The sequence below is a fragment of the Poecilia latipinna genome, unplaced genomic scaffold (genome assembly GCF_001443285.1).
Source record: "Poecilia latipinna isolate Pla-1442-1.1 unplaced genomic scaffold, P_latipinna-1.0 Scaffold3586, whole genome shotgun sequence".
In the NCBI taxonomy this organism is placed as follows: Eukaryota; Metazoa; Chordata; class Actinopteri; order Cyprinodontiformes; family Poeciliidae; genus Poecilia; species Poecilia latipinna.
Window position 1 is genome coordinate 29,632 of NW_015116202.1, and position 14,060 is coordinate 43,691.

The 14,060-nt window shown below is 37.9% G+C and overlaps 1 protein-coding gene across 1 annotated transcript; it reads left to right on the plus strand.

Annotated features, from left to right (window-relative positions):
- The first annotated feature begins 4,863 nt into the window (after positions 1-4,863).
- Positions 4,864-9,489, plus strand: LOC106941282 (serine/threonine-protein kinase pim-1-like). The gene is made up of 9 exons (XM_015024244.1): positions 4,864-4,982; positions 5,391-5,654; positions 6,751-6,849; positions 6,986-7,080; positions 8,042-8,089; positions 8,181-8,399; positions 8,613-8,790; positions 8,885-9,055; positions 9,154-9,489. The coding sequence occupies exons 1-9, from the start codon at positions 4,928-4,930 to the stop codon at positions 9,243-9,245; spliced, it is 1,221 nt and encodes a 406-aa protein (XP_014879730.1). The 5' UTR covers positions 4,864-4,927; the 3' UTR covers positions 9,246-9,489.
- The last annotated feature ends 4,571 nt before the right edge of the window (positions 9,490-14,060 follow it).

Consider the following 14,060-nt stretch of genomic DNA (forward strand, 5'->3'; position numbering starts at 1 on the left):
CAAACTGTTGCACCAAGTTTGTGAAAAGATTGAAGCTCTTAAAATGGGACCTGATCTCCAATTCATCCATAACAGGCAGCTGTTGATATATTTTATATATTTTTGCAAACAGTTTCTGATGTTCCAGGAGAAGTAGGATGGCAAAAATAATGCCATCATAATGTTGCAAATGATATTCTCCAGCTCAGTCAATTCTGCTGGATGCTCAACTGTCTGGGTTTTTTAGGCAGGGCTCCGTCAGGTTCCTGTCAGTTCTAGCAGAGGAACTGACCTGCTGTCAGTTCTAGCAGAGTTGTTTATAATTGTTTATTCATAATTATGAATAAACAACTGTGTTTATTCATAATTGTGCTTATGAATATGCATAAGCACAATTAACACTTAAGCAAGACACCCACTTTTCAGTACCTACAGTTGAAACCAGAAGTTTACTTAAGCCACTTACGTTAAACCTAAGGTGTAAGACACACACACCTTCTTTTCTCAAAGAAGTTAAATCAGACCAAAATTCTTCAGTTTTTGGTCAGTTACAATCATAAAAATTAGTTCTCTTTACTAAATTCTGCAATAAATAGAGAATATGTCAGAGTTAGTTTTTTTTTTTAAATTAAAGTCTTTAAATCCAGATGTTTACATACAGTCAGTCGGTACTTGATTTGGCAGCATTGCATTTGAACTGTATGTTTTGGGTCAAACCTTTTGGGTTCCTTTCCACAAGCTTCTCAGCAGTTTGCTGAAGTTCTGGTCCATTCCTCCTGACAAAACTGGTGAAACTGAGTCAGGTTTGCAGCCTATTCAGATCTGAAAAGGCTAAAACAAACAGCTTAGGCCGTTTGTCCATGTGGAAGAGATCCATGCGGTCCAAACTTTAACTTTCTGGCTGATGTCTTTAGACGTTACTTTAGTATTTCCACATAATGTTTTTTCACCCACAACATGATGCTGTTAACCCAATATTTCACAGTTGGGATGATCTCAGACTTAGGAAGTGTCTCCCTTTTACCTATAAATTTAACAATGGGAATATTTTATACTCTAAACATATGCACTGTAGACCCTTTCCCAACTAATTTAAGCAACACAAAACCTTCCTTCCTTTGATTTTTTTTATTTATTTAGATTGATTTTTAAGAAGACAATTCAGGCCAAGCTTCAAAGTTTCCCTCATGTTACGCTGAATAAATTAGCAACACTAAATCTACTCTGATGGAGCTGCATCACAGTTCGGGCAATTCCCTTGGAAACTTAAATGTCTGAGACTTTACTGCTCATCATGTGGACGACATCATAAAGAACATGAATGCATTGTAAGGACCTATGCTGTTAGACCGGGATGCTTTGTGCAGCAACAGAACCGAGTGAAACACACTTCCAGATTTCCCTTTAGGGACAGCGTAGCCCTGTGGAGTTTTCGGCACCATGCCATTAGTCTTATTTACTTTTAATGTGACAGAGACAGAGAACACCACACTGCAGCCTTTTATTACAAAGCCTTGAAAAATTGGGGGTCATGCATCACTCTGCCTCTCTTCCCCCTCTCCCTCTGTCTGTCCCCTGTATTGTTTCTTCCCTTATCCATCTATCAATTCTAGAGCTTTCAGGGCTGAGGGTATACATTTTCTTAAGTTCGCACATGGCACAAAGAGGCTTCCTCCCCAACACTCACCTTTTATCAGTCTCCATTTTCCACCATAATTCACTTAAAGGTGGCATCTCCAAGTCGACAAATGGAAGAGATTTAATTGGAAAGTGGTATAAAGGAGGTGGGGCTGTTTATAGCCTGCAGTGGTGGCTGGAGGAGAGACACTCACAGTGATGGAGATGGAGGTGCTGCACAACAGGCTGGCTGAAAAATACTAATGCTTGGCCCAGAGGTGAGCTGCATCTCATGGTGGATATGAGATGCTGTGAAGACGGTGAGAAAGACCACAGAGTGCAGCAAATGTCTTCACCCCCCCACACGGTCCACTGGACCTCATCATAAATGCTATAATATTTGGAGTCCTATATTATTCATGCCTCTCTCTTGGTTCAATTATTTATCAACACATTTCCAGCTAAAGTGAGAGAAAATTGATGATCCAGAACTTTCACAAACGCTGGATTGTGGAGCTAGAAGAGCTTGGGGCTGTTGAGGAATTAGAACCCAGAGTCTACAAATTCTTTCAACATTTCAAATCTTTTACATTTCTCCAGGCAGAGTAAAATCCATGACAGCATGGCTTAGCTCAAGCAGATACAACTTTTTTTTTCCACACACACACACACACACACACACACACACACACACACAAAAATCAGGTAAAAACCAAAGAGTAAGCACAGAAGTAGAAGCCTTACTAATACATTTCTTACAGTATTTCAGAAAACTAGTGGGTGGGATGGTAAAAAGAGAAATCCTTAACAGGCCAGGATAGCAGAATTGGCGATTCTGCTGGTTGATGATTCAAAGGCTACATCCACAGTGCAGCCTGCAGTGACTCACTTCCAATTTTTCTCCCCCTAATGCGACTTGTATCTCATCTTTTCACCACAGTCTGAACACAGGTCGGATTTACTGAAATGCATCCTAGACCTCTGGGATATCCGATATGTATCTGATCTTTTCAACTATGATCTGAGTCTGAACGTTCAGGTTGCACTCATCTGACCTGAACGCCATCGATACTTAACTAGGATGACTATTCTGAGTCCTGATGTGCACAATCGGCAAGAAAAACAACAACCATGGTGGATTAATGAGGATTAAGTTGTTAATATGTTGGCTCCGGTTGAATAACAACTTCAAAATCATAAGATACACTCCACCCACTATTAGCATCCAAGTTTACTTCCTCAAACACTGAGCATTTCTTCCCTTTTTTATGGCTGCTGGGGAAACAGTGAGCGCGCTCTCTATGTGTGACGTTACTGTGCACTCTACTGCGCATGCGAGACACTTTCAGCTCTTTGCAGTTCACACTGGACTGCAAAGAGCAGTCAAGTTGCATATATTTGGAAGTGTGAACAACCACGACAAAAAAGTACGATTTCAAAAAAAAAAAAAAAAAAAAGAATGTGGATCACTTCAGGCTGAAAGGTGAACAGTCTTAGCGCATTGTTTAATTTTGAAGCATTAATTTCTCTATTGATTGCAATGCTCTCTGGAAGAAATGTCAGTTTACAACATTGTAAAAATTTAACTTTGGCCATTTTGATGTAATGGGTGTAAAATATAATTTATTATTATTATTATTATTATTATTATTATTATTATTATTAGTAGTAGTAGTAGTAGTAGTATTATCATAAGCTTTTTTCAGAATCCTCCGTGAATATATTCAAAGGGGATATATTCACCCTATATCCTCTGTGAATATAGGGTATTCACAGAGGTTTCTGTGAATACCCTATATTCACAGAGGTTTCTGTGAATACCCTATATTCACAGAATACCCTATATTCACAGAATCCTCTGTGAATACCCAATGAGTTCTACAAGAGAATCTTATAAAACCCAACTTTGATGCATCTTAACCAAAATTGTGTTGATGGGTAATGTAAAAAATAAAACTTCATCCAGAATTTGGCACATTATTTCAGCTCACATTGTAATGTTTCATTAAGTATCAGTTCAGGTAAAATTAAGTGCATGAAACCGACCTGAGAAGCATCACTGACTGAGAAACCTTATGATCTTCGGGCTTTACTGCATTAAAACAGACACCAGCCTGTTAGTCTGTGGTGGAAAATCTTTACAACAGCATAAATCTGTAATATGTGCTGGTGGCTTTAATGGTTGTTTCAAACTGCTCCTCAGATTGACACACTCTGGACTGTTCTGATGAATAACAAAAAAATAAATGTAAAAATAAAAAATGTAACAATAAATGTTAAATTACTGAGGGTCTGCCATAATTGCTTTGGTGAATAATAAACTTTCTGTGAAAGAGTATTAATATGGTTGAACAATGTATTCAAGATACTGATTTAACTATTAAACAATAGTTTCAATTTATAATTAACTAGAAATGTATAATGTCTGTCAACATATTGTCTACTACTTAATTGTGTAAACCCAGGGCATCCAAATTGTAGCATTTGTGGCCCTCAGAACAACCCTGGGGAACCTTTGATCACAATTCAAGAATGGACAAATTTTTAAACACTGATTTAAAAACATGCAAACAAGTAAAAACCTTCTTAGAAATTGGAAATATAAGGTGCAACACATAGTATTCATTTATTATCAGCCATGTTTTTGCTTTTAATTTAATTTTATAGTAAACGGAACAACAAACAAAATGTGATTGTTCCTAAAGAGCGGAATTGGCCACATTCATATATTAATTATGAAAATAAATAAATAAATAAATAAATGAAAAATAAAAAAAACACCCAAGAGTGAGCTATATCCTGTTTTTGTTTCTGGAAAGAAAACAAAGCAAATGTACACAAAAACAAACCTGAAAAATGTATGGAACAGTTTTTCTTTGTGAAAGCCAGGCAAATCTAAAATATCCTCTTTGGATTCTACATAATGGTAAAAATACCAGCTGAAGTTATTTTAATTTGAATATGTTTTTGCAGCAAATAAAAAGTGATCTCTGTGCTGCTCTAATATTTAGGATTCATTCCTCTACTCTTTCCTGGAAAACTGACACTGGATAAAATGTTTATATTTGATTGTGGGGATTTTTCTGTGTTCTGTAGGTTAGAGGTTAGGGTTAAGTCAGAGGGCTGCTAAGCAACATCACCTCCATTCTGACATTTATGACCAAATTTTGGAATGTTATTTTTGATGTCACACTGGTTGGTGTGAACCCAACATTCTATTTGAGTTCAGTTCGTCAGAAATCTCTGATAGAGTGAGACATAACTACGAGAGACAAAACTGCCAACACTTGTATTTGAAGTAATTGATACTGAAGTCTAGAAAAAGACAAAGATGGTCAAAGAACGTGAAAGAAAGGGAAAAACACCGGCTCTCAGGAAACAACAAGGTAACTGAGTTCATGACATGAGTAACACTCAAGACTATCAAGAAATAGTTAATGTTTCAGTTTTTAGAGAAAGATAGATTAGTTTGGATTTATAAGTAAATTTTACACACTGATCAGTGAAGGTCAGCCTATAGTTGTGCTCATAATACATAAATGAGTGGTTTTTAGTTTTTGCCATTTGGCCTATAAATAAAATGTATTATTACTCATGACTTTATTATTTGGTTGGAAACTTTGAAATGTGTGAATCTGTTGGCTTCTCCCACATCTTAGTAAAAATCAGTTAAAGATTGAACAGTTTGTGTAATAAAGTCCTAGATCAGATATCTGTGAGGTGATTCAGAAATAATAAATATATGACAAATGGTCAAAACCATTGCATATTTTTCCCAATATCTCTCATTTTAGACAACAACAGCTGGACGACTCCACCAAATATTGAGTCTGTTCATAAGTGCAGAACAAAGAAAAGGAAAGGAGTTCAAGATAAGACCCCCAGAAAAAAGATCAGGGTCTCTGTGACGACCAGAGCCTCCACAACCTGCCAGGACCACATCAAGAGGAAAATGACAGAAGAAGTAGAGGGATGTTCAACACCGACCAAGAAGAAGAAGGGACTCCTGCAGCAGGTCCAAACCAAAGAGACTTCCTCCTCAATGGACAACAGCTCAGGTTGGCTGCTTTGCTCTACTTTATATTGACAGAACAAAGTGATACAAAAGCATGGTTGAAAAATCGAAACATTTCGGTATTCCCTTGAATCCAGCCTCTTTACTATGAGAAACTCTATGAAAATTCACCCAGTGCTTTCAAAGAAATTCCTTTTCTGTGAAGCACAGCACAGACGGAGCAAATAAAGTCCACTTGACACAAGTCACATTTGAAAAGATCAGATATGTAGCAATCTGATCACTACATGTTGCATTAAGATATGCACTAAAAGTCCATTAAAATGTCAACTTTGCATTAAAGTGTCATTATTTACCCAGTGACACTTCATGACAACAGTCATAAACATTCATGAAAACGTAATAGGTAATATGCAAATTCACTAGAGAATCAATATCACAGCTGGGTCTTGCTAACCTCTATTTAAACTCCTAGTGGTCAGATGATGGTGCAGCCACTGTTGCTCCTTTGGTAAATGTGTGTGTTTCCTTTAAAACAGTCCATCCTTTGTTTTAAGCTAAACTGTTGTACAAGAAAAGAGGAAAAGTAAAGAGGTGACAGGAAGCGATTCAGTCTCACCAGAAGGAGTTTAAAAAGGTGTTTGCAAGACCTGGATTTTATTTTGGTTATTCACTTGTGATTATCAGCAAGTAAATTACCATATTACATAAATATTTATCTTCAAGCTAAATTATTAGCAAACTAAATATTTAGCTCGCCAATCAAATTAGAGTTTAGATTTATGGCCGATATAAATCTATATAAATCTGAACCCGATATTCAGAATTATTTGCTTGATGGCCAGGTCGGATCTGGTTTCTGTGGCACATTCAGTAAGCCTACAATATATACAGCACAGACAAAGCCAAAAACAATGCATGATATAAAGTTGTGTTAATCTACTTATTACAGTAAATAAAGAGGGAGATAGTTTAATGAGACTGTAATAAATGCAGCACAACGCAGGCACACTTGTCTTTGTTTTCTGTCCAGCTATTTTTGCCTTATGGCAACTAAAGGCTGAAATACTCATGTTGTTTCTTTTGGTTATTCTCAATGTTAGGATCCAGCAACTTCAGTCCGGTACTTTACATTACAGGAGATATAAGAAAGAGGAATTTAAAGAGGAAGGTGGATGACTTTGAGGAATCACCAATGAAGAAGAAGACAAAAAAAGAACAAGTGACTTCCCAAAGAGGTCAGAATTTAAGTTGACAGTTTTGAAAAAAAAAGTACAAGTCAGAACTTCTACAATTAAATCTGAGGTAACATTAGTGTGAACAGGGTTTTATTCTGATGCTTTGTGAAACTCAAACATGTGTTCATGTGTTTAGCCAAATTCCAGAAAAAATATACTGAGCTGCATCTACTGGGAGAAGGAGGCTTTGGGTCTGTGTTTGCTGGATATCGACAGAAGGATAAATTGCCTGTAGGTGTCTTTGGAATATTTAAAAGATTACTGATGGAAGAACTATTACTGATAACTTTCTAGCTAACAGTCAGTAGGAGTTAAAGTTTGTAAACAAAAAAAAGAGTTAAAATCCTCTTAAAGATGGAAGTCTAACAGCCATAATGACATATTGACCCTCTGTTTCAGCTGATTTTAGCTAATGAAAACTCAAACTGAAAATGTCCATGTCTGTAAGATAAAACTCTATATCAGTGAAATTACTTTATTAACCAATGAGATTTTAATTGTAAATATGTAGATGGGTAATGTCAAGGCACTCTGTCCTGTAGGTGATACATGCTTCCCTGCTTCAACCTTAACCCACTTGATTCAGATGACTGCAGTTCAGCAAACGTCATCCATTCAAATCAGCTGCACTGAAGCAGAGAAACATAAAACACACGACAATGTCCCTTAAGGACCAGGGTGGGGACACACTGTATTAAGTGAGCCAAAGAGCCACTCAGGGTTCTACAGGTTGCAGAACTATGACTAATAAGATGAAAAGTGTGATCCTACCTCAATTTGTTTTTAAAGGTTTTTTTGGCTCTAGTGGCCTTTATTTGATAGTCAGTTAACAGGAAAGTGGGCAGTGAGAAAAGGGGAAGACATGCGGCAAAGGTCACCAGGCTGGGAATCAAACCCGTGACGGCCATGTCAAGGACTGAGGCCTCCACATGTGGGCAATTGCTCAACCCCTGTGCCACCAAAGCACATCCCCCTATCTCAATTTTTATCTCAATTTATTTTTATTTTTTTGTTTAATTAAAACTATGAAGCTATATAACTGAAATTGATCAATGAGATCACTTGGCTATGGTTTTTGTCAGTGCACCTTACAGTATTACTGAGAACTCCATACATACTGACCTTAGGAAGTCTGAACAATCTCTTTAAGGATATTCCCATTGCTGAGCAATGCTTTGTTTCAATGTTATAGGTGGCTATCAAACACATCCCAAAAGAAAATGTGTTTCTCAAACATAAGGTAAGTGAGCAACAGCATCTAAGACTGACTTTAAGACTTTGCTGGATTCCAGATGCATTGTGGGTTTCTCCTGTTTGCTTTGATGTTTCAGGATGAGAATGGCAGGAAGATGGCATTGGAGGTGGCCATCATGTTGAAGCTGAGGAATCTAACTACCAGTTCATCAGGGCAGTTGGCCCTGGTGTCCCTGCTGGACTGGTATGAGCTGGAAGAAGAGCTTGTTCTAGTGATGGAGAGGCCCATGCCGTCAGAGGACCTCTTTGTCTATCTTGATGAGCATGAGGGTTGTCTAAATGAGGAGGAGGCCAAGGTAGAGTCCAATGTTTCCTCCACTTAGAAATTTTGCAATACTTTATGTTAATCACATAATATCTCTAAGAAATACATTAATTTATTTGGTTTTACTCTGACAGAATGTGAAAAAAAATCCAAGTAAAGTAAAAAATATTTTACTTTATAAGTTGCCAAAGTCCAACATCAAACTATGCAGAATTTTGAGATTCAAATCATTTTTCTCTTTTAGATCATATTAAAACAGCTGGTGGAAGCAACGATTCAACTTCAGGATGCAAACATCTTCCACAGAGATATTAAAGTGGAAAATGTCCTGATTAAGAGCAGCTCAGAAGGCCCACAAGCCTATCTCATAGACTTCGGTCTAAGCTGCTTTGACCGCGGAAGGAAATTTGCACTTCTCCGTGGTATGATATTCCTATTCTGTCTCTGCTGTGAAAACAGAACTTCTTTTTAGCCTTCTTCAACTTGTTGACTGTCTTATTCTCACACATCTTTTAGGTACCCGTGATCACGTCCCACCAGAATTTTACAGACTCAAGAAATATACTGCTGGACCCACAACGGTGTGGCAGCTGGGAGTGCTCCTGTTTGAAATTCTCCACAACAAGATGTTCAAAACCATCAGTTTCCTCACAAACAAGCTGAAGATCAACAAGAGGCTTTCCAAGAGTTAGACAAACACTTGTATTATATCTTTTCACAGCATATATAAATCTCTTCTGTTTGCAGCTCTAACTGTTGTTGCACTTTGACCTCTGACCCTCCAGACTGCCAGGATCTTATGACCAAGTGCCTCAAGGAACAGCCAAAGGAGCGTCCCACGCTGGAAGAACTGCTCAGTCACCCATGGTTTTCTTAAACATACACACACACAGACATTGAAGTTATAGCTTTTTAGTATTTAGTCTAGTCTAATTTAGGATGAGGATTGGGTTTAGGGTTAATTGACATGTTAATATGTTGGGTTTTCTCCTAGATGTTCAGTTTCTTCTGAGTCTGACGAATGTCCCATACATCAATATAGAAATGTTGGGTTTTCTCCTCTAGGTTGGGCTAATTAAATGTTTGGGGTATTCTCCAGGCACTTTAGTTTCTTCCTGCAATCTAAAACACATCCCTTAGGTTAATGCATGATTTTGGATTTTCTCCGTGTGCTCCGGTTTCCTCCTGTTGTTGAAACATCCTACCGTGTTTCCCCGATAATAAGACACCCCCGATTGTAAGACGTATCTGAAGGCTTCAGGGGGGTCGGCTAATATAAGCCGTACCCCGAAAGTAAGACATATGTCTTACTTTTCGGGAAAACACCTCTCATCTAGCTGCGCGCCGCCTCCTGCCCACGCCTGCGCCGTCCCCCTCTCCATACGTTCATTCGACATTTGACAATTTTTTTCCAATATAAGACATACCCCGAAAGTAAGACATAGTGGGGCTTTTGGGGATAAAAAGAAAGTAAGACACTGTCTTACTTTCGGGGAAACACGGTAGCTAAAGATTCGTACAGAAAATGCTCATTAATGTCATGAGGCGGGGGTGAGGGTGGTGAGGAGAGACGCAGGCTGGACCCAGGTTATAGACAAAATGATTAACTTAATGATGAAATCAGCTCAAACAGTCAAACAAGTAGGCAGCACAGTGAACGGAAATGAAGCTAACACTGGTAGCAAATGACTGAGCACAAAAGCTGACGCCGACACAGGACTTAAGCCAGTTCCACTGGGACGACAAAATAAACAGAAACTCAGGACTAAATAGTTCTACTGAGAAACTGAACTACAAACTACAACAGACAAGGAATAGACGACATAAGATGAGGACCCAACAAGAGACAAAGACAACAGGTAGGTTTAAATACACAGGGAGGGTAATCAGGTAACTAGACACACCTGGGAAGCAATCAACAGGGAAGACAGGACAGGAACAGGACTAAACACAGAAAACCTCAAAAATAACTACACGGAAAACACAGAACCTAACAATTAGCTACATTTGGGATTCAAGAATTTTCTCTGGGTGCTCCAGGTTCATCCTTTAATTGGAGATTTGAACTCGATTTGAATTTGGGAGAAAAAAATCCTCCCATAGTCTAAAAAGAGTCTATTAGTTCAGTTAAATATGTGTGGGTTTTTCCTGGATGCTTTGGTTTTTATCACCATTCTACAAAAATATCAGTGTTAGGTCAATTGGAGAGTTGTGCAAGATGTATCCCACTTTTTCCATCACACCCAAACTTAAAAAAATCTTTAAATTGTGAGTTTAAATGTTTCAAATAATATTTTAAATTCAGTTATTTATTTTTTTATGTTATTTTTTATATTATTACATATATATTTGTGTAACGTATATTGTTTTTGCTTGTCAGTAGTCACATTTTCATTGTTCACCCCATCCTCCATCCTCTTTCACTTTCTGTCCACTCTTTTTCCTTTCTGTATATCTTTATGAGTGTTGTGCACTCTCTACTTCACTACCTGAACCCAACACTTTCTTTTTTCTTTAGATTGATACAGTTAATTATACAATATGGATAATTGTCCTTTTTAGTCCAAATCCAGAGATTGGACCAGATACAACAAACCTGATATGTTATTGTAATGTTCTGTCATTTGGTCTCTCAGGTGTTCTGTTGACTATGTTTTCCTCCACATCTAGGTTATCCTGGAAGACATCTATGAGCTGTTTTTGTAACTCCACTCAGACAACAATATCTAACTATTAACATGTTCTTTGTCATTTTTAGGTCTGTTCTTCCATCAGAGCCAGAGCTCCAGTGTATGTTTTGTTTGTCTTGTCCACTTTCCTGTCCTCTCCAACCCCAGTCGGTCGAGGCAGATGGCCGCCCATCCTGAGCCTGGTTCTGCTAGAGGTCTCTTCCTTTGAAAGGGGAGTGTTTCCTCTCCACTGTCGCCCTGTGCTTGCTCAGGATGGGGGATTGCATTAATATGAAGCTTTGATGCAGTCTCCTGGTTTCCTCCCCTTCACAGAATCGCCACCTTAACGTGGTGGAGGGGTTTGAGTACCCCTATGGTCTTGAAGTCTTGGCTGTCTGTGAGTTTCACCTCAGGTGGGGTCTCACATGGCATAAAGGCTTCAGGGCGGGGTCAGACCAAGAGCGATTCCTAGACTTTGTTACAGAAAGACCATAAATAATGACAGGTATAATCTGCAGTACGCACCTTCCTGGAGAGAAAGAGCATCTAGCAAGCAGCTGCTGGTCGACTTCAGCTGCATAATATAAGAGCATCACTGCCTCCGCTTAACATGCAACCCCTGTAGAAAAGGACAGTGAGGTCAGATACCATGTGAGTGGAATCATTCTGTATTTAGGAACACAAATACAAACGGTTATTTCTCTCTTTATTAAAAAGCATAATACTTTTGATTTTTCAGCAATGAATTTCTGAAAACTGAGCCTTTTATTCTTGAAAATTCCTGTTTATTTGCAAAAACAGTGCCTTGCAAAAGTATTCACGCATTCTAAACTTTTCAACTTTACTTTTATATATCAAAGTATTTTTTCCCCTTTATTTGATTGGAATTTTATTTTAGAGAATAACACATGGTACTTTATATTGGTGAAATTGACAGAAAATGTGACCTTTTCAAGATTTTTATTTTTTTATAAATTCAGATTGGACAAATTTAGCATGCATCTGTATTCAGACCCCAACCTCCATCCTCCATCTCCATCCTTCTCCACACCTCAGTACTGTGTGGTTCTTATATTTTGCTTTATATGTTTTCAGTTATTGGTTTATTGTTTTATCCACTCCCTCATAACATGTTTCTAAAATTAAACCAGTTATCATTCTTTCCCTATTTGTTCATGTAGGGTTGTCGTTCCATAATCAAGTTACCATTAAAATGTTTTCATCTCTGGCCTATGAATAGTGACACAAGGCTCCAGTACTGGAATTTGAAAGGCCTGGGAAGAGTTCCTTAGTTTTCACTCATGAAACTTTGGAAGTGAGTATCAGTCTTTTTAATGTATATATTAAGATGCTATCCAAACTGTTAGTTTTTATAGAAGGAGTTTAGACAAAACAATCTAAATTCTTAAAGCTACAAAGAGCTTCATGGGGACATCATGTCCTCTCTAGTTTGAAGTATTTAGGAGTACAAGTTATTAGTTCATCTAAAACTGAGATTTGGCACACTGTAAAATTTACAGTAAAATACCAACATTTACAGACTATGACATCCAAAACATTGTATTAATATATGTAAGATCTACCTTTCAAAGATGGTTCAACCAGTATCCCTTCTTGGTTACAAAAGTCAGTAATGTACCAATATTTCTTTCCTTTCCAATGTGCCCCATTGATTCTATCCAAATCTCTTCATGTTTTGTTTTTGGACAGGCAATACTCAAAAGCACACTTCTAAACAAAATGATTCTTATGCTATTTATCATCTTCAGGCTCAATCATGTCTATGCTTCCCTCTCAGCACTATCATTCTTATTTCTTCCCATTTACCTGTCATAATAAGCAGAGAACTCTGTTGTTATTGCATCAACTCCATTGTGTCTCTTTGGCCCCAGTCAGCAATTATCCCCTCCATTTTGAACTCCTCATTTCATATATGGACAAAAGAAGCCATAAAATGTTTATATTTAAGTTCTTATAACACTCTCCTCAGCTTTGGTTTAATAAAACACTATGCATCCTTTATTTTCCCAGAGTTTACATAGTCTCAGCTCAGTAGCCCTGCAAGTGTTCAGCTCCCACTTCTCACCATGCTAAATACCCAGACTGCTTTCAGCATCCACAAAAAAAACCCAAAACAAAACAACCTAATACAAAAGTGAAGCAACCTGCAGTATCAGTGGCAGTCCATCGTTGAGGTATGAACTTGGTCATCATAGAAACAGTGGGAGGACTGGCTACTGGCTTCATGTTAACCAAACCGACCATGTTATGGCTTTGCTTCCCACTTGTGGTCAGGAGGATTTTGTTCCCCCACTTTGCAAAGCAAACATCAGCACGGCACAGAGGTCTGTGTCAAAGGTGCTAATGGGTTTAAAGTCCTTGTTTTTTTTGTTTTTTTTTGATGCAATATTTTGCACATGAATTACTATACTTAACCATTTATTTATTTATAAGTTCATTGCAGTTATCTATCCTCTATAAATGTATGTCATATCTAGTACAAAAGGAGAATTTAATATCTCTAAGCTCCTAATGACAGGAATAACTTCTTGGGCCTGTTTAGAAAATGTTCTTCACAAACTTTACAGAGAAAATAGCTTGAGACACCACAAGTATCCACTGCTCAGTGTTAACACTTTCAGTCATAGATGAAATGATTTCCTTTCTTTTACACTCAGCTGTTATAGTAGAGTGATGTAGGCCGCTCTGGTTATACATCACATGGGAACTGTTGGGGTAACAGAGGATACCTGAGAGGGTTATGCAAAGCAAATTAACAATCAATCCTCCTAAAAGCTTGTTGTGAGACAATTCCTGTTTCCATGGTGAGAGTGTACAGTTAGCTTGAACCACAATCACCATAAACATCAAATCAGCCACTTTTGGTGACAAGAGTCTCAAGAGGCACAGGCAGGACTGTGAAAACTCTGCCTTTCACTCTCACCTGAACATGCTGGTATTACATGTTCTGTCAGAGCTGTTCTTCAGAGAATCTTTCTCACTGCACATCAACAAAGTGATGG